This window comes from Aspergillus alliaceus (genome assembly GCF_009176365.1).
Source record: "Aspergillus alliaceus strain CBS 536.65 unplaced genomic scaffold BDW43scaffold_11, whole genome shotgun sequence".
Lineage (NCBI taxonomy): Eukaryota > Fungi > Ascomycota > Eurotiomycetes > Eurotiales > Aspergillaceae > Aspergillus > Aspergillus alliaceus.
This window is the reverse complement of record NW_022474694.1, coordinates 107523-131504: the sequence shown is the minus strand read 5'-3', so window position 1 is coordinate 131504 and position 23982 is coordinate 107523. Positions and strand designations below refer to the sequence as shown.

At 42.5% G+C, this 23982-nt stretch overlaps 7 protein-coding genes across 7 annotated transcripts; 2 read left to right on the top strand and 5 right to left on the bottom strand.

Annotated features, from left to right (window-relative positions):
• Positions 1-273: 273 nt before the first annotated feature.
• On the bottom strand, positions 274-2149 carry BDW43DRAFT_298676 (uncharacterized protein; the record flags this gene model as incomplete). The annotated part of the gene is made up of 10 exons (XM_032044593.1): positions 274-359; positions 396-532; positions 595-625; positions 673-906; positions 996-1192; positions 1229-1424; positions 1469-1553; positions 1593-1634; positions 1732-1866; positions 2117-2149. 10 exons carry the CDS (start codon positions 2147-2149, stop codon positions 274-276), a joined length of 1176 nt encoding a protein of 391 aa, XP_031902453.1.
• A 627-nt stretch (positions 2150-2776) lies between these two features.
• Positions 2777-3573, bottom strand: BDW43DRAFT_308954 (uncharacterized protein; the record flags this gene model as incomplete). The annotated part of the gene is made up of 2 exons (XM_032046610.1): positions 2777-3385; positions 3487-3573. 2 exons carry the CDS (start codon positions 3571-3573, stop codon positions 2777-2779), a joined length of 696 nt encoding a protein of 231 aa, XP_031902452.1.
• Positions 3574-6689: 3116 nt separating this feature from the next.
• Positions 6690-7741, top strand: BDW43DRAFT_298675 (PhzF family phenazine biosynthesis protein; the record flags this gene model as incomplete). Its single annotated transcript, XM_032044592.1, has 4 exons — positions 6690-6714; positions 6768-6795; positions 6858-7182; positions 7214-7741. The coding sequence occupies 4 exons, from the start codon at positions 6690-6692 to the stop codon at positions 7739-7741; spliced, it is 906 nt and encodes a 301-aa protein (XP_031902451.1).
• A 453-nt stretch (positions 7742-8194) lies between these two features.
• BDW43DRAFT_269264 (D-isomer specific 2-hydroxyacid dehydrogenase family protein) lies at positions 8195-9372 on the top strand. Its single transcript, XM_032041205.1, has one exon. The coding sequence runs from the start codon at positions 8243-8245 to the stop codon at positions 9260-9262; it is 1020 nt and encodes a 339-aa protein (XP_031902450.1). The 5' UTR covers positions 8195-8242; the 3' UTR covers positions 9263-9372.
• Positions 9373-9479: 107 nt separating this feature from the next.
• BDW43DRAFT_269263 (uncharacterized protein) lies at positions 9480-10649 on the bottom strand. Its single transcript, XM_032041204.1, has one exon. It carries the CDS (start codon positions 10298-10300, stop codon positions 9533-9535), a length of 768 nt encoding a protein of 255 aa, XP_031902449.1. The 5' UTR covers positions 10301-10649; the 3' UTR covers positions 9480-9532.
• Positions 10650-11431: 782 nt separating this feature from the next.
• BDW43DRAFT_269261 (class I SAM-dependent methyltransferase) lies at positions 11432-12916 on the bottom strand. The gene is made up of 2 exons (XM_032041203.1): positions 12155-12916; positions 11432-12064 (listed from the first exon to the last, which is right to left on the bottom strand). The coding sequence occupies exons 1-2, from the start codon at positions 12792-12794 to the stop codon at positions 12024-12026; spliced, it is 681 nt and encodes a 226-aa protein (XP_031902448.1). The 5' UTR covers positions 12795-12916; the 3' UTR covers positions 11432-12023.
• Positions 12917-22909: 9993 nt separating this feature from the next.
• On the bottom strand, positions 22910-23961 carry BDW43DRAFT_269254 (DsbA family oxidoreductase). Its single transcript, XM_032041202.1, has 2 exons — positions 23716-23961; positions 22910-23653 (listed from the first exon to the last, which is right to left on the bottom strand). The coding sequence occupies exons 1-2, from the start codon at positions 23758-23760 to the stop codon at positions 23021-23023; spliced, it is 678 nt and encodes a 225-aa protein (XP_031902447.1). The 5' UTR covers positions 23761-23961; the 3' UTR covers positions 22910-23020.
• Between the last annotated feature and the right edge of the window lie 21 nt (positions 23962-23982).

Genomic DNA, 23982 nt, shown 5'->3' with positions numbered 1-23982 from the left:
TTTCGGTGCCCATAGATAACTCGTCTTGGCGTACCTGAGCCGAGAGTATAGGTGAAGGACATATAGCCAGGGAAGAAATTCCATCTTTAAAATGAAAAATTCTCTGCCACTAACCTCCTAGGGCGCAGATTTCACACAATGCACCCCCCATTCGTGGGGAAATTATCCGCTTACATCTCTAGCAGAACTAGCAGGCGTGGAGCAAAAGCAGAAGGATGTGTCAGAGCCAACAAGAAGTCTGTTAATCTATGCAGTACCATTCCTTGAGGCCCACTACATTTCCTTTGCAAAGTTTGCTCGCCCCTCTCCAGCCATGCCCTGTAATGCACGTTCTCGAGCTTCAACAAACATTTCAGGAGCTGGCTCGTAAGTCCTATTGGAGGTCTAGCCATCACGGTCAACAAGTCCGTCCAGAAGATCCCAAAAATCCTCTTGATCATTCCAGCCTTCTCCTTCCCTATAGTGTATTTGTTTATCCTCATCGGAAAACAATATTGGACACGAAACCTTATTGTTAATCTCTCCCCAATACCTGTATCGGTTTTGTTGGTCAGTCACAGGGCCACTATACTCACTGGAAAAGAGAGACCATACCGTGTAAGGCGAATAAGACACTCGCTGAACGCTAAAACATCATCATTCCAGGTATTTGTGGAAACTGCACAACCTAACATCTCGTCCGCCCATGAGGTGTGTGGAATTTTTCGTGAAGGATAGGATCTGCACGCTCCGTGTTAGATTTGTATGCCTGAAGTACTACCGACTTCTCTACGCATTGTCTGACTCGGCATCTCTCATCTTCGTTCTTGATAGAACCGTAGTATTTAAGGAGCTCTAACAACATCTCTCCTTCGTACTGTACGAACTTTGCATATCGAGCTTGGAGTAAAAGGGGACCGGGGCGTCCTGCCAATCGATCACTCCAGTAATCTTAGTCCCGACGGCAAATATATTGGGGAATGGAGGTCCCAATGCCAGATGGTTACTTGTTTAACCTGTGGTCATTCGGAAAAGATAGTCGAACACACTCAGAAACTTTTCGTAGAGCTCAATATGGGCATCAGAGGAGTGTTGTGCTTCTGGGTTTTCGGGTAGATCTTGTTCCTTTGGAGTTGCATAGCGGCTAATCCAAGTGATTTCTCGTTGAGCGATTGCCTTCAGATAGCCATTACAGTGCTTCACTACGTGAAATCTTCAGTAAATCCCATTAAGAGTAGTAGAGAAGCACTCAGAAGGCCCTTGATCCATATCAAGAACAGCCCGCTCTTTATCCCAGAATTCCTTTTTGGCAACTGGCCCTATAAAAAAGCGACGATCCACTTCCATCTTCTTTGACTCCGGTATATCACTCGTAGCCTCAGCCTTTTCACATCCGGGAAACGAATTGTCTGCAAAATATAGACTCCCGTAACTAGAATGACTTACTCAGGTTCCCAGGAGAAACATATCAGTGAAACAATACACAGACAGACTAAACGAGAACGATAAACGTTTACTTTCGAGCGAACAATCTCATCTACAATCTTCAGCTTGTCTTGTAGTTTTAGATTGACCTAGAGTTCATTAAGTTGTGTCCTGGCGGCCTCTTCTACCAGGATATACTCAGATTCTACAGGGTTTTCCGCATCCCCACACTAAGACAAGATCTTGGGAACCGGAATTTCAAGAATAGCCCTTGCCTGTCTTGTTAGAACGGTACCTACTAACGAATGCACGCATTGCCAAACGCACGAAATCCATGGCCGCGACCTCCGACACTGTGGTCTTGCACGAATGGCCCACATTGGGGTACGATATACGTGCTGTGACAGAAGCTCCGTTGCCCATAACAAGTCGGAACACTTTATTGAACCCTCCCTCTGCCACCTTTGTCACCGATATACATTCCTTCCTTCGCACCGGGTTCTCTGGCGGCGAAGTTCTTGAGCTCAGGGACGTTGAATCGTCTGTAGCTATTTTAAACCTGGGACTCTTCATCCCATAGCCATCGTCCGCTGGTATAGTGGAAGGGTTTCTTGTATTCGGATTTCGATTGGTCGGATATAATGCTATAGGGTTGTCGTGGAGGACGAGATGTTATGTTGAAGAGAGAATTGCGGCACACGCGAACACCCACTATGCGGCGACACGATTGGATATATAAACGCATGGTGGCTTCTGAGTAGTGTTTTAGCTGTATCTTCTGATATCTAAGTGTATTGCAAGAGGCATGGGTTAGTACTAGAAGTAGCAAGGGATGGCTGACGTCCAGATATGTTGCCAGATCTACGGCAATGCAAGGGAGATCCAATTAATTCAACTAACAAAGATCCATGTCACACAAGTTTCCCAAAAGAGCGTTCTAATCTTCGCTGTCTCGCTGAAGTTGTTTTATTAGTGAATATGGTAGACATTCTGATTTTTTGTATAATCGAAGTAGTCATCTCAGTGTAACCATCTCTAAAGAAGGGAAGATCTAAGATTCTCACAGTAGTTTCGAGATACACCGGCTGGTGATCCTGTGCCTACTATATGGGTCCTACAATCACTAGATCGTGATGCCCTCAAACTACGAAGCTTAGATCAGGACCTTCCGATACAGAACCAGGAATTGACATAGCTTATAGTAATCACCTACTCGAAGAAAAACGCTTATGCCAAGGCGAATTGGAAAACAACTTGAGATATCCAAACGCTAGTAAGGGCAATTTTGTTAAATCAGCAACAATCGCTTTAGGCTGTCTTCGTCCTCCTCTGCCATTGTTAAACCAAGCCCTAGAGAGCAAATGTCCACCACTTAGCATCCACCCTGAAGTATCCTCCAGCCAATGGGTGGTGCACCCTGTTTGCCGATGAGCTGATTCCAGAAGACAACCTTTCCGTCGCTCCGAGGATGGCTCAGCTCAACCATAAAGCTCATTTCCTTACTACAGGAAATGGGCATAAATCGCTGGATCCAGCCCTGGTGTACTTGAAACGTGGGGAAAGTGACCATTCCTACAGTGTGCCGCTTACGTGGCTGGTTATCCCATGTAGGCGTATCAAATCGATCAACAGCCCAAACCTCCATGGTCGTGGTGCCTTCGGCATACCGATTCTCTCGTATGGCAGGAATCTCGATGACGAGAGTGCACGTCTGGTCGTGGTACATGATAGGCTGGAATGTCACGACAGATTTAATTCTCTGGTCGTCGCCGTAGCGGCTTACAGCGAAGCGCTGGCCTGAGTTATGTTCGTGAGGATTGTGCGCGTCGAGAATCTCGATATATGATGGACCTTGGATTGTGCAAAAGTCGGAGGGCACGAGTATCTCATCCAGGTGGCAGGTTCCCGGCTCGGTATAGGCAGCGTAGTGTCTGTCGTGGATGGGTTCAATAAAGTCATCATCTAAGGGGTTATCGGGGTACTGAATGATTTAATAGTTAGACTTGTACTGTTCAAACTTTGCTTCTGAGGGTAGATAGCTCGCTTCAGACAAGCATGAAATAGATACACATGGTATCTTACCGGGCAATGAAGTGGCTTCTGGGTCTGCCATGGAGCGCCCGTTGCAACGTGTAGAAGGCAAGGAAGAACAAGCAGCAAATGAAGCATTTGGACTAGTAGACACAACTCCTACAATCACAATGTCAGGGCTTCGAAGGTGTTGGTTGATTAGAGAACGGACGTCATGGATCCTTCTAGCTGGATTGGTAGACAGGACGGGAGAAGGAAGAGAACTGTCCAAGCATTTATATGTCCACAAAGTGCTTACCAAGACCAAGTCCATATCACCTTACTGTTTTTAGATCTCCAAGGAAAGGTTCCCCGCTCTACGACACTGTTACAGTATTATAAATTGCATCTTGCTTCCTCCAAGTGACCCAGCCCAACCAATACCAAGAGATATTGCTCGATCAGCACGGCAATGTGAAAGCTTTAGTGGCTCATAATGTATCTGTTATGCCACAACCATCATGGGGAATCTACTTCCAGAACGAAGATCTGGTGGTTTAGACAGACGATCATCAAGCGATAGTCAAAGTGGAAGTTTCCGCGACACTACCCTTACCGGTCCAAATATGAACAAAGATGACAAGGCGTAACGGTCGGGGTTGAAATACAAATCCGGTATGCTTGGAGACAAGAAATAGAACCATAGAGCTTTTGGCATCATGTCGGCTACCGAAAATTTATATCGGACAAGTAACCCATTGATTCTAGCTTAGGTTTCACAAGCCTGCAGCAGGAGCTACCTACACCTGAGGATTTGAAATAATCAGAGCTCCATATCAATACCGCGAATGCTGAAGATCAGAGCTAAGCAGGAAGAACTCTACATAGCCTCCAGCCCATCATAGCATGACTACTGTATCTTAGGTTTCTTCCATTTGCACAAGCTGCGTTTATACCGCATAGAAATTAGATGGCAAACCCCAATAAAGCTAGGTACCTTTCTATCCAAGGAAACATTGGGGTCGCTACTGTAGGAGAAAAGAAAAGCCCTTCTCACATCTCAGTAGGCATTTCTTCAAACACAGTGATTATATGACAGTAGGCTGAATGATGACGAAGGCCTTTATGCGCTCACCGCACATCAAAGACATCCCTGCGTTAACAGCGCCCATACCCAATGACTAGTGAAGATTTCGTAGCGGACCTTCGTAGGTACCCAGTCTGCTACGCCAATGCGAAACACTCTGCGGCCTCATTTACAACAGCTAGAGTTCGAATTCGAAATACTGCATAGAACCGATGCCCAATCATCCAAGTATATCATGCAGACATTGCTTACCCATGGAGAAATGATAGTTTCCCGAACCTGCCGGAGTGATTGCGTGTACCATAGTCCCGAACGCAATGGTTGCTCCGGTTATGAAGTCACCTAGTTTACCTGCAGCCATTACACCCAGAGCGCGGGATAATGACGCCAGATTTTGACTAGTGCTAAGCGACGTCAAGATGACAAATCAATCGGTAGTTTTGTTGTGACTGGACAGTGCAGGTACATGTATTTTGCGAGGGTAGAAGAGCAAAGTTTCAAGATATGACATGTCATCTCGCCACAGGATATAAGAACTGCGAAGATCAACCACCAACTTTAGCAAAGTCTACTTCTTGAATACTTTGCTCCTTAATCGGCCTTTAACTAGATAAGGATCTAATCCCTTTCAGTTGCTCTCGACACGGCAATGCATCTCATCCGAATTTTGCCAATCCTAGCAGCCAACCTAGTGGTTGGCTCCTCCATTCCCAATCTTTTTATCGGTACTATTGAAGGGTGTGGAAGCAACAAATATGGACCGGACTGGTATGTTTGGCCCGAGGATGTGTCAAGATGCGCGGGAACCGACCTAGGCCCGGTCAACTCCTACCTCGAACACGGACTATGCGACAAACAAACAGTCATACCAGGTCATGGAAATATTTCGTTTACCGGTTGCACAGCTCGTATCCCTCCTTATGGACAGGGGGGACCCCCTACTGGCGTCTCCGAGAGTGGCGTTCCAGTATTGATCTGCACACCCGCAAGTCTGCCCGAAGCGGATTGTCCTTCGCCCTGTAACTACGGGCCACCCGTGACCGTTACTACCAACTACACATGCGTGAAGAGGTTGAAAGACTCAAAAAGATGACCCATTCTATACTTCAGTCTGAAGTGTCCATTTGCTTGTTCGGCTTCACATCGTTGAGCGCGCACCATCCGCCAATTATCCTTTGCTTCAGTTGTCCAATATGGATTATTCGCAAGCATTTCATTCCTTTATCCAGAGCTATGTGTCAAGAAATTGTCGGGTTTGGAATAGCTACTGATATCCATGATGGGAACTCTCTATCTATGTTAATAATGAATATTCCACTGTGCGTACTCCACCCAATTATTCACGTAGAGATCCCCGCCTGAGCTGAGTCCGACGTAGATAGCAGATCTGGCGCATCATATATACCCCGCATGCAACACCATGGTACATATTGAGATAGGATCTCTCTCCCGAAAATAACGTAACATCTTCCTCACTTTAGCGCCACAGTTCAAGAATAGTACCATTGACCAGCTCATGCACCTCTCTCGCTATATCAACGACCCTCGCAACTTATATAGGATAAATCCTGGAGACAATCAATACAAGAGGAGCATTAGACTGCCGCAGTACAGGGTGATCAGATTACCATGATCTATTTGGAGTCGGTCGTTGCTGATGCCGTAGGATGGTGCGGTCCTTCGTCATCGAGTTGGCAAATAAGACGAAGAACGCAACCGGTGCTGACGCTGGCCTGACCAAAGTTGTTCGTGGATATGTACAATACTTGCCGAATTAGTTGTCTCCATGGGGGTTTTAGTGTGCTATGCTATGATACACTCAACTGTTAACTTGGGCTACTCGTTTTTCGGTATAGTACCTTGCAATTTATTTAGTCAGGGCCATTGTTCTCGGCCCATATCTTAATGAATACAAAACCTGTCGATAATTCCTGAAACCAGTCACATCATATCCACATTCACAAAGATTCATAATCCCTCAACTACACACAGGGCGTGGGTGGGGGGGCCCCGAGCGTAACCGCTCTCCACCTATAGGCCTGATCGCAAAAAGACGCATGCACTTCGATTTACAATAACAGGTACTGGGGGTTTGACACATCCCTTAAGTAGCGGGTCACTCTCGATTAAATTATCCGAAATTATTCTCGTTCCCGTTACGGGTCTACAATACTCGAGTATCACCGTAATGTCCGAAGAACAGGCGTCATATGGTAAGGAGTCCAGGCCGATCATAGCTGTAGTCCACAAACTGACGCTTCACTAGTCACTCTTGATGTATTTTCTTCAGAGATGTACCAACTGATGCCCGGGATTAAATACCCGTGTGCCTCTATCAGCTGAACAACTCATCTAGACTCAAGGGAAACCCTCTCGCCATCGTAAAGACCGGCGATTGCAAGCTATCGCAGAAACAGAAGCAACAGATCGCAAAGGAATTCAATTTCTCCGAAACGGTCTTCTTGCACCGTGCTGACCAGGATAGGTACCCTCGGGCAGACATTTTCACCCCCGTCAATGAGATGGAATTTGCTGGTCATCCTATCATTGGTACCGGTCATTTTCTCTTCCGTCAACTATCAGCCAACAACCCCGGCGGATCAAGCAATCTGACCAGTATGACCAAGGCAGGACCGGTTGCAGTGTCCTATGGCCCGGCCAGGCAGGTCGTCTTCGCGGAAGTCCCGCATAACATACACATCCACTCACAAGAGGCGACACTCAGCCGGATTCTCCCGGTCTAGGCCGCTGGCATCAGACGTGCGTGGCGTAAGAGACACATCCCCGGTAGTTACCATGGTCAAAGGTGTTACATATGCCCTAGTGGATCTAACTGAGAGGGTGGATCTTTTTGCCGACCTTGTCCCGGGGGCTAGTCCTGAACTTGAGCTTGATGAGGGATGGGCGCCGTCTTTCACTGGTATTATGTATTACCGGACACTAAGATCTCGACCAGAGGGTGAAATAACTATGTGGGAGCTTCATGTACGCATGATCGCCGTTAACTTGGAGGATCCTGCTTGTGGAAGCGGCAGTTGCTTGCTGGGCGCTTATGTTGCGTTGTCGAGTAGTAAAAAGGGTCGGAAGCATCGGCTTTACATTAACCAGGGCTCTGAGATGGACAGAAGAAGTCATATTATTGTGGATGTTATTTTAAATGAGGAGATGGATCAGGTTTCGAGTATTAGACTTGCTGGCGAGGCTGCTTTTGTACCAGACGGGAAAATTTCTGTGAACTAGGGACATTTTAAGATACTACATTCAAACCCAAGTAATCCACAACGCTGTACGGGGTATATTTCGAGGTTATTCGTCATCAACAATCCAAATGGATGAATTGAACTTCGAGATTAAGTCTTCTCAATGACTGACTGTAGCGAAAGAGTTAGGACCTGCGGCTACTTCACTAGATAAGGAGAGATGCCTTCTAGCAACAATTGGCTGTACAATAAAGGCCATGATCATTGATCTTGGCACATATCGACCCGAGACAAATCCACGATACCGAGATCAGATCTTAATGCAGATGCGAAATATTGTAGTATAGATAACTGGGTGATAATCTGGCTTCACGCCCTGTGTCAACCCTTATCTCGGCTACCCACGGCCATGTTAATTTCTACGCCCTATGTCTTTCTTTACGCCATACGTACATATCTTAATTGAGTAGAGACCTACTTGAGAGCTTCGCTATGATACTTCGTCCAACTATAGTCTTGCTATTCTTTTCGTAAGTTCAATATGGCCACAAACATCGATAGACACCACATAGTCGCCATTGAGACCGTCCATTGCCCGATCCCGAGCTTCGACGTAACCCAGCAATATTCTCTAGATGTGCATAGCTGGACCAATGAATCGGGTCTGGCTTCTCGCGTCAAAGATGCCACAATCATTATAACCACGACGATTCGCCTCTCGGCGGAGATCCTAAACCCCGAGATCACGCCAAAGCTCCGCCTGATAGTGATCATGGCGTCCGGCACTGACTGTGTTGATAAATCAGCCGCCAAGGCACGAGGAATAACCGTGTGCAACTGTCCGGGCACAAATGTCGATAGTGTCAGCGAGCATGCTATTGGTCTTTACTTCGCCACTCGGCGAAAGCTGGTCAATCTACATAACACCACAGTTGCGGTTCCAGCAGATCCGGATCATGACACAGAATGGAAAAAGATCGGCTCACTTCGCAAGCGACTTCGTACCGCTGATGGGAGAGCCCCATTGCTGTGCTGTGATGAGACTGTCGGTATCATTGGATACGGATCATTAGGAAAGCGCCTTGAGGCCTTAGCCCGCGGACTTGGGATGAACGTGATAGTGGCTGAGCGTAAAGGTGCGCTGCCCCGGCCGGGCCGAGTTTCCTTTGAAGGAACTCTGAGGCAGTCAACTGTGTTGATTTTATGCCTGCCGCGAGGCCCGGAAACAGTTAATTTGATCTCAATCGAAGAACTACGCATGATGCCGTCTCATGCTGTACTGATTAACGTCGCTAGAGGTGGAATTGTGGATGAAGGCGCTCTGTTGGAGGCGCTCAAGCGAGGGGACATCTCCGGGGCAGCTATTGATGTCTATTTGAATGAGCCTATTGGAAGAGGGGACTCACCTTTGTTGTCCCGGGAAGCTACAGATCTGAATCTGATTTTGACGCCGCATCTCGCCTGGTTTTCTGAAAGAACATTGCAGAATCTTCAGGCTGCAGTGAAATGTACAGTTGAACGGTGGTGTGTTGGTGATACGATAAACCAGGTAGAGTGCTGAACCATAAATAAACACGGTGACAGCTTTTTATATCTGCTCCTCAACCCTACAAAATAGTACTCATCTTGTTTCGAACTACCACTCGCTTTTCTAGTTTTGCAGTATCCTTCTTTGCTACACGTACTCTATGTCAAAATTGGCTTCACTAAGCCGCCATTGACCTAAATAGTAAGTCCACCGCACAAGCGGGAATATAAAGCTTGTCCTCACTGAAGTCTGGAAATCTGCTTAGTGTGAGACCTAATATCATATTATTTGACATCCGGTATCTTACAGTCCGAGCCTAGCTGCCTCAGAGCGGATAATTTCAGGGACCTCTGCCTCGAGGCTCTGTTCCTGGGGCTTCCAACCTAGCGCATTCCTTGCTCGAAGAGCAGTCGCTCTGGAGTTCCAACCCCAGCTAGCAGCCTCGAAACCAGCGGGTGATTTTATGGCCTCGTCGAGAGACCATTGTTTCTGCTGGGGTTCCTGTGAGAGGTAACCCAGCTTGAAAGCTTGCTGACCTATCAACCTAGCCAACTCGCCCCAAACGTGCTCTCCATTCTCCGAAAGAAAGTAGCCCTTTGCACCCCAGATTTCATCATCGTTATTTCTCGTAGGATCAAGAGCCGCCCGCACTAGACTGTCATACAGCCTACTTAGGTCATAGACATGCACGTTATTCCACCGACTCAAACCTCTTCCAATCTGGGGGCTATACTTCTGTTTCAGGACAAACGAGGCCATCTCATAGACTTGGCGACCACGACCTGAAATAGGGCCCCTACCACGACCGTAGATGGTCGGAGGGCATACAATGACCGTCTTGACACGGTCGGAATATTTGGAACCCACGTTCAACACGATCTTGTCCACATTTCGATGGAATGCAGCCGCGGGCAGATTAACCAACTCATCCACGCCATCCCAATCATTGAACACCTTATCGTCAGGTTCGCCGGAGACCTTGCGTACTTCCGAGTCAAAGTAGCTCAAGATCCCATTCCCTCCAGTATGCAGCCAGTATCCCGGTCGCTCGGGGCTGTGGCCTTCAATCATGCCTTTTGCGATAGCATTCGCGGCTCCAACATGGTCCGAAGAGTCCGCGGTGTCTGCTTGTTTCGTCCCTGCTGTCAGCCGGAGAAACTCCGATTCCGAGGATTTATACAGCTACTCAAGCGTACGGATCACAATGTCTGCCCAAGCAGCTTCTTTGGCGATTTTGTCTGCGTCGTCCAACCCGCCCAGAACTACCCGTACTTTTGGGTACTTCTCCTGAACCTTCCGGGCTTTGTCTTCGGTTCGAATTAGTGCTGAGAATTCAAGGTCCGGATGGTTTTGTTGGAGGACGTGGAATGCATCGCCACCAATATAGCCGGTAATTCCGGTCACAAACACCTTATTGGGCATTATAATCATTTTGAACGTATAGTTGCGAGAGCCTAGAAAGCGGATTTACTTATGGGTTTTATAATGACCTATGTTATTATTAATTGGGGCCCATAGTTTCAGTTTTACTCACTCCAACGTGGGTAGAATGATATAGTTATGTTGGGGGGTGGGGGGAGCTTATTAATATCGTCAGTCAAATTCCGCTTTCTTGATAATCATGAAATATAGGAAAAGGATAGAGATGGTGGAGAATGGGTCTTTTTATCGATCAGTGAGATTTGCTAGAGAGAAGAAGTGACGATAGGCAGTATTCTTATATTTATTCGTCTTTATAGTCTTGCTGTTGATGTGTTGTTCTAGCTATACTATCTTGTTAACTTTTATAGAATCTTCATATACAACTAAACACCTTCAACATATGTATCTGAACGAGGGCTAGTAATGTGCAAAGCCTTTTGACCATCGCTTTACTACAACTAGGGCAAGAAAAAGCGGTATACACTGTCTTGCAAAAACGGCGCCCGGGTCTTCTATTTCACTCTTTTCAAACCCTAATGCATAATGGACCAAACCTTATTAGGGAAAATGGCGGAAAAAGTATATTCCTGATACATTTCGATACTTTAATCGCATGTAAAATACATTGACGTCATATGTAACCATACAGGTATGCAAAAGTTAAGTGGGCGACACAAATGACCCTGCTTATCATTCCTCTCAGCTTGTCAGCATCGGCCTTCCCCGATTTATGAGATAAATTTACTATGTAAAGCTAATATATTATGATTCTAATATTAAGCTCCTTGGTGGCATGTTTTGCCTTGAGGAGACAAGATCCGACCCCCTCAACAACTATATTGTCTCACAAGCTGGTACTTGGGAACGATCCCTTTCATATGCCCCAATCCCCGGTGACTTTGGCCGTGAACATACGCCATCTGAGTATAGCTAGACCGCGAGTTGCCTGACTCCGAATTACCGCCCTTTGACCGCACCAAAATACTTGTCCTCCCTATGACATGGAAAAACCCCGTGACAGGCAAACCGTCCCTTCAGATTCATGCCACAGCTGCACGCAGGATTCACCTGGCAGATGGCAATATCATTGATGACCTGGTACGGGTCCGTGAAATGTGCTTAACATTGAAGAGTGGTGTTCTTGCGCTTGACCATAAAAATGGATGTATTCCCATCTCATATTACTATATTTTATTAGTGAATGAATGCATTTAAATGCTTTAAAGTGGTTAATAAGCATTTGGAAAATGATTGGGTGATAGAATTTATGTAGTAGAGAATGAGAACAGATATCATTGTACGGTAACAGTATTTATTTAAAAGATGAGACCTTTTCGCAAAGTGCACATAATCTGTGTTCCCGTATAATGAATTAATGTGTTGAAGTGATCAAATTGTCAATACTCGGTGTACCTGCAAATAACGATACACAGGTAATTAGTCTGACAAATCATTTCGGTCGCCAGGCCTGAAATATCTGGCGCGCAGAATCCAAATCCTCACCGCCCAGATTTAACCATTGCATATCAATGAATCCCGCTTCATAAGCACAAGAGTTGTACACTTCCCGCCGAAGCAGGTAGGCATCAAACGAGACAGTCGAATCCTGATCTGAAAAAAACCGGTATTTCACACCGTCTGGAACATGCTCGAGGAATTGCATATCACCAGAAGAACGTTCTCCATCATCAGTAGACAGACTGTCAAGCCAGTCGAAATTAGGCACAATTCCGATGCATCTACCACCGGGCTTCAAGTTGCACATGATATTCTGCCACATTTTCAATTGATCCTCGGCAGTAGGAGCATAGTTGAGAAACCACATGGCAAGGACAAGGTCAAACTTTCCGACCTCCAAGGGCTTGCTGCAATCTGTAACACGAAACTCAAAGCGGCTGTCACCTTCATGCTCACGCTGCGCGACTTGGACCATAACGGGTGAGATGTCTAGCCCTACCACTCGTCGCGCTCCCTGATCGACTGCTTTCTGTGAAAAGTAACCTGTACCGCAGCCTAGGTCGAGTACTTCCTGGCCCTCGATGTTGCCAAGGTATGCTAGGATCGTTGCGGTTTGGGCCATATCGCCGGATCGCTTCTTGATGCGATTATAGTTAGCACCAATCTGGTTATACTGCACCGACATGGCTGGAGAGTGAAGAATATAATATTATGGACGCAGCGATGAACCGAATACGAGGAGGCTTGTAGCTTATAGGCTTCGTAGTAAGGTCTATTTCTGTCTGGTCCACGCATAGAACATCGATGCTGCCATCGGAAAATGGTCTGTGGCCATTCAACATTTCGGTATTATAGGTGGTCATAAAAGCGGTCTAGCTCGATCACATGAGTGACTCCCGGATGCAACTGACTTTTATTAATACTACAGTAGCATTGGCCGAGAATTAATATCTTATCCTATTATTTCTACTATGGGCCCGTTATAATTGATAGATTTTCATCAACAGAACCCAACAATATAACATTAGTTATGGGGTACCTAGGCCTCGCCATAACCCGTTACCCTAACCCGCAACGGGTAACCCGCGGGTTATGGCGAGGCCTAGGGGTACCTAATGATTAACAGACAAATTTTGGGAAAGGGGATCATATAGTACAAGTACCTCCCAAAATATATTTCCATGATATACACTTCGAAATTATCTTGAACCCTACATCTAAGTTTATACTAGACTGTCTGTAGTTAGTACCCCATAAAACAAGCCAACCACGTTGCAGAACTCAATATCTAACTATATTTAGATTGTTTGAACCTTGGCACTAGGGTTTGAAAACAGTTTTGAAGTGCATATCATGGAAATATATTTCTGGAAGCACTGTACCGCCCCCTTCACCGCTTTGTATGTAGAACTTGGCAACATCCTGTTCCTGGGACTAGAAAGGATCAATCTTTCTACCCCATAATCATAAGCACCCAACAATATCACACTTTAATGCTGTTATGAATCTATACGAGACACGTGATCTCCTAGCGGCTTGGCCGGATCACCAACTCTTCAGCCCCTGAAGGCCAACCATCTCAAGGGGAATAGAAAGACCCCTAATACCACACATTTGACCTATATTGCCTACTCTGATCGCTTGCTCCCTCCTCCTGATGGAGGTGGATGACCCTCCTGCGGAGGGTGCACCCCCGGGGACCCTACCCGTACCTGAAAACTCTGATTCCCTCCAGGGGCCTACCACCCCTATCCCTCTCCCCCGCATCTTCCTAAAGCGGAGAGCTCTATTCTCCCCTTAGAAGACTCCTACAGCACATCCTGCCTATATACCTGACAGGGCCTCCTCTCTGTCTATTCACTAACAGGTTAATACAGTTGCTAGTAATCAGCTCCTTCTCTTCAGTGACTAGAAGCTGGCACTATCTTCTCTTGCAGAGGCACTGGATTTAACTGTCTCTTCTCTACAAGACCAACTAAAGGAACTTATCCAGGATCTAGCAGCTAGATTTATTACACTAGCTAAGCAGAATCCCTTCCAGTAAGAACTATCAAATCCTGCAGTAATATCCTTCCAGCCAACTAAGCAGCCTGTATTAGCAAAGCAAGCAAAGCATGCCCCTCTAGCCAGTCAGGCTATATAGATACCTTCCTGGGCCTCACTAGTAGCACCTAATAATAGCCAGGTAAACTGGCAAACTATTGTCCATAAATATTATACACTAACTAAACAGTAACCGGTATAATAGAAGCTATAATAGCTAAGAAAAATAGATTCCTATATCTTTCTCTGGCTATTAACTTTCTCTAGTCTATATACTATTAGACCACACAGTATCTGTATCACTCTCTCAGAGTAAATTCCTGGCAGGATTAAGTAAATATAGACTATATCTACAGGCTTTGCTATCTCTATCACAGAAGAGGGCAGGGCTTTTCTACTCTCTATATAGACTAGGGAGCTAGCTGGAGATAGATTCTTTAAAGCTATAACAGAGTATCACTAAGTTATTATTTCCTGGATCCTGAGGTAACTCTGGTTCCTGAATGGATAGGCAGATACCACAATTAATAATATTAGTATAGAGACAGAATAAGTCTCTAGTATTAAGCTACTCTTAACTAAGCTCTCTAAATATTCTGTTAAGAAGGACTCTATTACTGCAGTTATAGTCTTTCTAAAGAAGCTATACTATACCCTATAACTCTTTAACTTCTCTAGCCTGTTCAGGCTAACCTATCCTAAGCAAAAGTCTCTTCAGTACTTTTATTGCTACTATTTCTATGATTTCTGGGTCTGCTACTCTAGCAAGCACTGTATCTCCTGTAGATTCTCTAAGCAAGACTATATCTGCTATATCTAATATATTAATTGCTCTGGACTCTATACAGCAGACTATTAGAAGTGTTCTACTAGGCTACAAGTATAAAAGAGCATTGTCACCTGTCTCTCCTAAGATACTCTAGCTGCTATTTATAAAGCCGGCCGGCTTGCCTTCTAATAATAATAAGTCAAATAATCCTATACTGATTAGTCTACCAGTCTATACTTTTCAGGCTAACTATAAACCTGGCTTCCTAATCTATTACTAAGCTAACTATTAAGCTAGTTTTTTCAAGTACTTACTAGCCAAGCTCTTTCTCAGCTAGAACTATAAAAATAATTCAGGCTAATATTAGAAAAAATAGCACTATTTATAATTTACTACTATTATTTAAAATAGATATTATTCTTATTCAGGAATCTTAAATAGATAAAATAAATTATTAGACAAAAATATATTCTTACTACTAACTTTTTAGTCTTACTATATACTGGGAGACTAGATCTAGAACTCTAATATATATATACTAGAATCTCTTAGTATACTTATTTTCTTAATCTATCTTATCTAATATTATAGCTATCTATATAGCAGGTCTCACTATTATTAATATCTATTACTATCTATATAATCCAGTTATTCCAGCCTAATCTGGATTAATTCTATTAACTCTCTATATACTATTCTAATACTCTTCTCCACGGAATACTATTCTAGTAAGAAATTTTAATATTTACTATCTTCTCTAGCAGCTAGATATTAAACTATAATTAATCTTAGCTAACTTAATAGATTTAATAGAGTGGCTTAAAATCTATAAGCTAATACTTTATCTTAAGCCAGGCATTTCTATCTATAGATATAATATTCTAGATCTTGTTTTCTTAAATCTATCTATAAAGACTATAGTTAAAGACTATTTAAGTATCTCAAGTAATTATATAACTATCTTAATAATAGTAGACTGGGATAAGTCTTTATCCCGCCTAAAACTGGGCTTTACTAACTGGAAAAAGACTAGGGCTATTCTGATCTTACTGCTTTTAAATCTCTCTATTAATATACTAGTAAAGAACCTTATTAGTAGAGTATAGCTAATAATTTATAGTATATTAGATTATAATATCTATAGACTTTTATAAATTCCTTAGTGAACTCTAGAACTTACTATCTTACTATAATAAATATAGCAGTAATAAATTCTAGACTATATCTTACTTTAGAAAGCAGTCTCCCGCGTGAAAGCTAACTACTAAAAGAAATAGATTAATTAAGTTATATTATTTACTGATATCTTTATTCTTATAAAGTAATATAAGTATTTAGACTAGCTTATTATTTCTTCTCTAAATATCTAGAATATCTAGATTATAACTTTATAAGACAAGATAAATATCTTTCTCTTATATCTCTTAAAAAAGAGAGTCTCTTTTCTAGATTAATAGAAAGAAGATTCTTTTACTAAGTCTCTGGATTTACTAGGTCTTCTATTTAAGGAAGACTGCTAGTCTACTCTCTATATCTCTACTCTATTTACTTTTGGAGAGAATAAACTTGCTATTATAGTCTGGAGAGAGTTCTAGCCTATTCTGGATAACTTAATTACTCTATTCTACTACTACTGCCTATAAGAAGGCCGCTACCTATATATTCTTAAGACTGTAAAGATTATAATACTGCTAAAGTTAGATAAGAGAGATCTTATCTAGTCAAGTATCTAGTACTTTATTAGCCTACTATCTATCTTAGATAAGGATCTTAAACAGTTCTTTATATAGTATATAGCTATACAGGTAATTCAGATAAAGCTACTATTACTCTACTATTTCAGTATACTCTCAGGCTACTCTGCAGTAGATCTAGTCCAGGTCCTTATTCACAGAATAGAGAAAATCTTCTAAGCAGGAAAGATTACTTTATTACTATTACTGAATATAAAAGAGATCTTTAATACTGTAATCTATCAGTAGCTGCTCTTCTAGCTATGTCTACAAGAATAGAATAATAGCTTAATCTAACTGATCTAGAACTAGCTATTAGGCCATTTAGTCTTAGTAAAGATTAGAAATACTATAGTAATAGACTTATTAAAGAAAGATCTATTATAGAGATTTCTTCTCTTTCTAATTCTTTTTTTATTATATATAGTAATAGTATTCACTGCCTATAAAGAGTTCTTTAATTATATAGATAATCTAGAACTGCTATTTATTAGATATATCTTTAAGAAAATCTTCCAGCAGCTTATTAAAACTTATTAGTTAATTACTATACTCAGTATAGAATCAGGCCTTCTCTTCTCTTTAGAAAAGATAGAGATATAGTACTTCTCTAAGTAGTAGAATTAATCTCTTTTTACTATTCTTTTTCCAGAGCTAGATATAGTCAAACTATCTAGTTATATTTACTGGCTAGAAATCTTGCTAAATACTAAGCTTATCTTTAGACTATATATAAACTATATCTTCAGCCGGGACAAGTAGCTAGTATAATATCTCTAAAAACTAAGTAATATCTAATAAGATTGTCTAGTTATCTCTATATAAGTAGTAGTTATATAATATATTATATTAATAGTACTCTATAGAGCAGAAGTATTCTATACTGGTATTAAGTAATAATAGATTATTAATTCTCTATAATTCTTGTTCTACTTAGCTGTCTTAGCTATTCTTTCTATTTATAAATTATTATCTACTGCAGCACTATTTTATAAGATAGATCTGTCTAATCTAAGAACTTTACTCAACAGTATCCTCTAGAGAGCATATATTAGATATATAAGTTTAGACACTAAGTATTTAATTATATATATAATAGATAAAACTAGACCTAAATTCAAAACTAGACTTAATACTATACTCTGATATATCTCTATCCCTGTACTAGAACATGCTTAAATAGAGATATCTCTCCTGCTATTATCTATACTTCTAATATCCTATAAAGAATATACTCCCGTATTACTGTAGATATTAGTCTACTTAGATAGCTTATAAACAGGACATGGTACCAGTTATAGATATACAGTATACTATAGCTCTATTCTTCTTATCTAGGGATCTGGCCCTGCCGGCCTGAAAACTGAGGTCTATAATATAGAGCTTATAGATATAGTAGAGAGTCTCCAAGCTATAATTAAATAGCTATATATTTAATATATTATCTGCTTAACTATCTTACTTAATAATTTAGCGGTAGCCAGTCTTCTTATATATAACAGGCTAATCTCTCACTGGTATAGACTTACAGATATCTTCTAATAGCTCTTGATATAATAGAAGAAAGCCTTATTTCTTCTAGACTTATTATATAAGTCTCTAGAGATGCGCTGGATTCTAGGTCACTCAGAAATAGTAGAGAATAAACTTACAGACTAACTTACTAAGTAAAGTATAATAATTAACAGCTTCTATATTTCTTTCTCTCTATCTTATCTCAGGCAAAAGATAAAACAGCAACTCTATATAGACTTCTTAGCAGTATATATAAAGACTGCACTACAGGCCTATTATAATCTGAATATTAGGCCCTATATAAAGAGCAGTTACTCCTGGGAATATAGTCTTCTTTACTGGATTCTAGGCTGGCTAATAGCTATCTATACAGGCCATGAAGACTTTATAGTATATTATAAAAAATACTACTATCTAGACTATCTGGTAATCTACTCCTATAGCAGACTAAAGTCTTCTGCTTACTTTTTCTTCTGTCTATATACCAGGAAGCGCTGGAGGAATAGATAAAAGTATCTAAAGGCTGGTCTGTTAGAAATAATTAACTAGCTCCTTAGTACAGCTACTAGAGCTAAAGAGTTCAGCTATATTATATAAGTTTTATTCTTTTTTAAGGATATATACCCAAACTGGGCCCGCTTAAGCACTAAATAGTGTAACAGTCAATACTTCTACCTGGATAGAGGCAGACAGCATCCCTTTCTATCTATAGGTAGCTAAAGCAGGTTTCCAAGCCTAGAAGACCTGGCTAGAGTAGTACCAGGCACTTCTTCTACCCTTCTCCAACATATAGTATTCAGATTTGCTGCTTCAAGCATGTACTTAGCTAGTTCCTAGTGAGATTTCTGTTTAGGTAGCACATCCAGTTGCCCCTAGGGAGGCCGCGGATCACGTTGCCGCGTGACCCGCCGAGTGACGCTAAATAGTAGCCATAGCCCCTGAAGGCTTTACCTATTAGTAGTTGAAGGAGAAGCAGTCAAGATAGTGGATATAGTCGTCCATAGAATCGAGTATCTATCGGAATGGCATCCGGTCCTCAGTAGGCTACGTACGTCTAGCTGATACAGCATCATCCTGCCCATCTTTCCCCTGAGATCACAACAAATGCAAATGTTCATGGGAGAAGAAATTAATTGTTCATCAATAACTTTAGTCACTATATGCAGAGACAGACATGTCAATTGAAGGGAATGTTCCCTGTTGCTGAGTTCAAGAAATGACTGTATTACCTTGGGACACCAGACGAAGCTCATTCCTCACAAAATCATGATTGTCTTTTAGGCCTACCTAGACACCAGCGCTAAAACCCTAAAACCTACTGTGGGACTTTAGGCCCCCTTACCGGCCGGATCATACGTTACTAATGACTGATCTATTAGTGGCGGACCTGACCACCCACCGCCTTCGCCGGATGGGTGGTCGGCGGCGTAGAGGCATTTTCACCGTAGAGGCAGATTTTGAAATTCTCATCTTTTTGAAGCTATACAAACCATCTAATATGCCTAAATCATCAGAAATTCATGATGGACGCGTTGATAAGGCCGTTGAAGCTATACAGCAAATGAAAAATCCTAATATCGCAAAAGTTGCGCGGGAATTCGGGGTTCCCTACCGCACACTCTATGGCCGCGTACACGATCGAAAAAAGTCTCGTTTGACTCGCATGCCTGTAAATAAAGTGCTAAATCAGTATCAAGAGGCTGCTCTAGTTCAGTGGATTATCAAAATGCGTGATCTTTATCTCCCTGTCACTATTCAACTCCTTCTTGACTGGGCAAATCAAACCGTGCAGCATACTAATCCTGAACAACGCGTTGATCGATCATGGGTGTATTGCTTTGTCAAAAGACTTCCTCCTCATCTAAAAATTAGCCCAGAGATATAGAAAACAAAGGAGAAGAAGCGTATAGAAGCAGAGAATGTTGGACAGCTTCAATTCTGGTATAATCAGCTTGCAAACTTGCTCAAAGGGGTCCCCGCTCGCCTTGTGTATAACTTTGATGAATGCGGATTTCAACCAGGTGAAGGAAAGTCCCAAAGCGTGCTTAATACAAAGGAAAGAAAGATCCAAGATCTTCCTAAAGCAGAGCATTCAGATAATATAACTGCGCTTGAATATATTGCTGCAGATGGTTGGATTATGACACCGCTTTTCATCTTTAAAGGCAAGAAATTTATGGAGGCCTGGTATAATGAAGAACTACCAGATTTCTACACTGCGGTCTCTGAAAAGGGCTATATAAATGATGAATTATTGATTGACTGGCTTTATAAATTTCATGAAGAGACCAAGAATTGTACAAGAAGAGGAGAAAAACGTGTTCTTCTCTTTGACGGCCATACTGCTCATAAAATGCTTGAATTTCTACAACTCTGCAAGACCTATGAGATTCTTCCCTTTTGTTTTAGGCCTCATACAACTCACCTCTGCTAACCGCTTGATGGAAAGCCATTTCTTACATATAAAATGCACTTTCACAGTGCGAATAATCTCATCGCGCAGTGGTGTGGTGTCCTGGGAGATAAAAGGCGCTTTTTAAGTGATATTGTGGCCATACAAGATAAGACCTTCAACTCATGAATTATTCACAACTCCTTTAAAGAACGCGGCATCTTTCCTCCAGATGGATTCTCTATAATTGAAGCTATTCAGAATGCCCTATCTCCAGTGCCAGAGATCTCCGCGCCTGATCTACACGCGTACGGAGAGACTATACCTCCTCCTAATCCTCTTTCTTTAAGCATTGAAAACACGCCTCCAAAGACCTCTCTACAGGTTGAAAAGAATTAAAAGAAGCTATTTCATCTACTAGATTCTACAGAGATCTCTCCGCGAGTTGAGCGCTGCCTAGAACGTCTATTTGATCAGCAGAAACTTCAATCTGAGCAACTTGCAGTCATGAACTCTACTTTAGAGCAAATTGAATCGGTCCAGGCAACACAACGCTGTAAATCTACTAAACAAGAGATTCAGCGCCTTGGGGATAGTGGTATACTGACCGTACGGGATGCAAATCGATCTATTGCAGATAGAAGAGTCAAAGAGAAGTTGAATAAGAAGAAGAAGGCAGATAAGGCATATAAAGAAGCATATGGTCATCTCCCACCCGCGCCTCCTGTGGAAGATCAAAAACCTGCTTCATATAGTGAAAAGGCAGCAGAATCGGGTAATCAGTTTTATTTTATAGATTCTATAGGATCTAGGCGTTGAAATGCGAATTGCTTCAAAATCTGCCTCTACGGTGAAAATGCCTCTACGCCGCCGACCACCCATCCGGCGAAGGCGGTGGGTGGTCAGGTCCGCCACTAATAATTAGGACTGTCAGCCGGAATCCCTAGCTAACATGCCTTTTCGCTGGGTGGCCCGAATGCCACTGATATATTCTTGCAAGCGATAAATTGATACTCACCTCATTTCTTCGGGGAAAAAATAGTATACTGAAAACGGCGAAACTAGCCACAGGAGGGAATTCCCAGGTCCATGCTTTTATATGCTAAAGTTTATCTTCCTAGTTTCTAGATTTCTCCAGATAAAATATGTTGCTGTCAAGCACTGGACCCATTATGGTGTTCAGACTAAGGCATTCGCTAGTCTATAACCAGGCCGGCATTCCGGAAATGCCCCTCTGCACTTTCTTTTCTCACACCAACAGTTTCAACACACCACTCAAGGAAAGAATCAAAGCCCTGGCCGGGGTTCTCTTTGTAGGTTTGCCAATGCTTTATTATAAGGCTTTTAGCTCAGCGAAGAGTTCCTCGATTGGATCCAAATCTGGCGAGTACAGGGGTAAATATACAAGCTTGACTCCTGCTTGCGTGCACATTTGTTCTATTTTCTTAGAGGTATAAAAGGAGGCATTATTTACAATAAGAAAAGATTTTGGTTCTGGCTATTTTCTACAGTGTTGAAGAAACTGTTTAATAAAGTCTTTAAAGACAGAGGCGTCAGTCAAGCCTTAGAAAACACGGGATAAAACAACTCTATCCTGAGTATAGATTAAAAGAATCTGATACCGTTGGTCACAATGGAATTTGGTCTCTTGGGAGAGTCTGATACTAAGTGAAGACCAGCCGGTTCTTCTAAAGCCTATTCTTTTATTATATCCAGATTTATCCACATAAATAAGGTGATATAAGCAAAAATCAGAAATAAAACCAGAGTATATATTGCGCAAATCTATATTTCATTCTCTTACTTTCTGCTTCGCGACATTTTTGAACTATCCTTCACGCCTGAGAGCACAACTAATACAGCATGTTATTACTATTTCTTGGAACACATCCCACATAAAAAGCGCCATCTTATCAAGATATAAATAAGGCTTCTTATGTAGATAATTATAAAGGACTTGAATAAACAGGCATAAGACCTCGTGGCCGCCCTTTTTATTAGAAGGTGCCTTCACATTGCCAAATTGGTGCATATTGGAGCGAAGCCGTCTGATCGTACGCTCATTGCAGCCAGCAGCCTTAGCCATCTGGGGACAGTGAGTTCATTACTGATGATCATATCATGGATTAATGCCAAAGTTGAGGCAACAAGATTGGGTGCCATCCTTACAACTGCACTCGGATGGATCAACCGGAAGGATTTCTAGAGAGGGGAAATATATTGAGGGAGAGCAACAAGGTGCTGTATACGTGAAACAAGGTACTGTAAGCTATATTTAGTCGTAGATACTGTACAAGGCCAAGAATCAGGGTTGTTCGGAATAATTCAAATGTAGTTTAGCCTATACTGGCATTAGGGTTTGAAAAAGAGTGAAAGAGTGTAAGACCCGGGCTCCGTTTTTGCAAGATAGTGTATCAATCGGCCCCTAGCATGTCGAGATAGAATTCTATAGTCCTTGTTCAAGTTTGTAATTCACCCTCCTTGATCTTTGCGAAAATCTCCATAAACACAGACGAATCTTCAGTCCCAACTATTCGATGGACGCCTTGAATGACATACCGAGGCACACCAGAATTGCCCTCTTCCTCTCTATTCTTCCGCGCTTCCTCATCCACAACATCTGCTGCCAGCCCAGAATCTAACCACGCGCGCACCTCCCCAGAATCAAGCCCAGCATCCACAGCCAGCTCGGTCAGTACCTCTCTAGAAGAAATATCCTTCTCCAGCTCATGATACGCCTCAAGGATCTTCTCCACCAGTGCATTCTGCACCTCAGAAGACTTAGTCCGGCTCAAGTAAACAAGACGATGTGCATCGCGCGTACTCCCAATCATACCCCCACCTTTGAAATAGATGTTGACCGAGCGCCCAATTTGATTCATGCGGTTGAAAAGCGTCATCCGCTGTTCCGACGTCATGTCGCTTAGTCGCTCGTCGATTAGTTCGCTCTTCGGCGCGCTGTATGGGTGTGGGTTGTAATCGAGGTAGTAGGGAAGCCATTTGATGGAGAAGACATCGGACCTTCCACCTGGATAGACCTTTTGGAATAGTGTGATGGCTTTGTCTAGTTTGCGCTTGCCGATGTAGCACCACTATACTTGAGCGTTACATGTCTGGGGTGTTGTATTTTAATGCAAGGGGGCGTGGAACCTACTGCGCAGACAAAATCGAAAACGACTTCGATTTCGATGACGGTCATGTTGGAGAGGAGAAAGGTGGGAGATCTGGATTTAGAGTGGAAAAACGGATTCAGACCAGGTTAGGTCGGCCTACAGGAATTTTTGAAAGAGAAAGCGTAAAAGGCGAGTTCTGAAGGAGTTTAGAAATCGTGGAGGGTAGGAGGGGAAAAGAAGGTAATATAATAATCAAGTGATTGATGCCTATATTGGCGAGATGTGCTTCTCAAATATTAAAAAAAAAG

What these genes read in the sequence shown, in the direction of transcription:
- BDW43DRAFT_269264 (XM_032041205.1), top strand. Translation starts at nt 8,243, where the DNA reads ATGGCCACAAACATCGATAGACACCACATAGTCGCCATTGAGACCGTC.
- BDW43DRAFT_269263 (XM_032041204.1), bottom strand. Translation starts at nt 10,300, where the DNA reads ATGATTGAAGGCCACAGCCCCGAGCGACCGGGATACTGGCTGCATACT.
- BDW43DRAFT_269261 (XM_032041203.1), bottom strand. Translation starts at nt 12,794, where the DNA reads ATGTCGGTGCAGTATAACCAGATTGGTGCTAACTATAATCGCATCAAG. An exon ending in GCAATGGTTAAATCTGGGCG is followed by an intron (nt 12,065 to 12,154) that starts GTGAGGATTTGG and finishes CGTTATTTGCAG; the next exon opens with GTACACCGAGTATTGACAAT.
- BDW43DRAFT_269254 (XM_032041202.1), bottom strand. Translation starts at nt 23,760, where the DNA reads ATGACCGTCATCGAAATCGAAGTCGTTTTCGATTTTGTCTGCGCA. An exon ending in TTTTCGATTTTGTCTGCGCA is followed by an intron (nt 23,654 to 23,715) that starts GTAGGTTCCACG and finishes GCTCAAGTATAG; the next exon opens with TGGTGCTACATCGGCAAGCG.